This window comes from Myotis davidii, unplaced genomic scaffold (genome assembly GCF_000327345.1).
Source record: "Myotis davidii unplaced genomic scaffold, ASM32734v1 C63929697, whole genome shotgun sequence".
NCBI lineage: Eukaryota > Metazoa > Chordata > Mammalia > Chiroptera > Vespertilionidae > Myotis > Myotis davidii.
The window spans coordinates 1-852 of record NW_006378288.1 but is presented as its reverse complement, the minus strand read 5'-3'; the positions used below and the strand labels follow the sequence as shown (position 1 = coordinate 852).

Here is an 852-nt window from a genome sequence, read left to right as displayed (position 1 = left end):
CTCGGCTCTGCACAGATTGGGCCCACATGGGCGTCCCAGGCCCGGAGTGAGCGCCGCTTTGTCGCTGCGAGGGCCGGGGCTGAACCCTCCACACTCGCTGCTCCCAGCGGAGGCCTTCTCCCTTCTCCTCCTCTTTCTCAGACCCACAGTCCCTGGAGAGGCGCGCCCCTCCCTGCCTGGTTCACACCGTCGCTCTAGTCGTCTCTCTATTTTCTCATCAGATTGAGACTCTGGGGGAAAGTGCGCAGCAGCAAACTAGAAAGACACTCCTTTTCAAAACAAAGCATTTTAAAAACCAAATTCTCTCGATCACTCTAAGATGCTGTGACATTTTTTTCTTCCCCAGGCCGGGCTTAGAGGTGTCTCTAGGTTAGATTCCTGGGGGCATGAGTGAGACTGGAGGGCAGAGGAGACCAGGGCAGAGACCAGGGCGGTGACCAGGATGGAGACCAGGGCAGAGACCAGGGCAGAGACCAGGGTGGCGGAGGAGCTGGCCCAGCCCGGCAGCCTGCTCAGTCAGCACTCGTCCGAGAGGTAATCCCCGCCGCCCGGGAACTCGGAGGCCTCGAGCTCCACGCTGGACAGGAACCGCCTCAGCGTCTTGCGGCAGTTGTAATCCAGGGTGGTGGTGTAGACGGTCTTGGGGCACTTGGGGTAGACGATGGTGGTGCTGAGGAAGCGGGTGGCCTTGTGCCGGGGCTCGAAGCGCAGCTCGGCCTTGTAGCTACGCCACGTGCAGTTGGGGATGCAGGTGACCGTCTGGCTGCAGGAGGCCACGGCCAGGCCCAGGGGCAGGCGGACGTCGTCGATGAAGTGCCGGTCTGAGTCGTACTTGACCGAGGAGGTGTACCT

At 61.5% G+C, this 852-nt stretch overlaps 1 protein-coding gene across 1 annotated transcript; it reads right to left on the bottom strand.

Annotated features, from left to right (window-relative positions):
- Window positions 1–270: 270 nt before the first annotated feature.
- FAM101B (family with sequence similarity 101 member B) lies at window positions 271–849 on the bottom strand (the record flags this gene model as incomplete). The annotated part of the gene is made up of 1 exon (XM_015557379.1): window positions 271–849. A coding segment is annotated over one exon (333 nt), but the record flags the coding sequence as incomplete, so codon positions are not given.
- Between the last annotated feature and the right edge of the window lie 3 nt (window positions 850–852).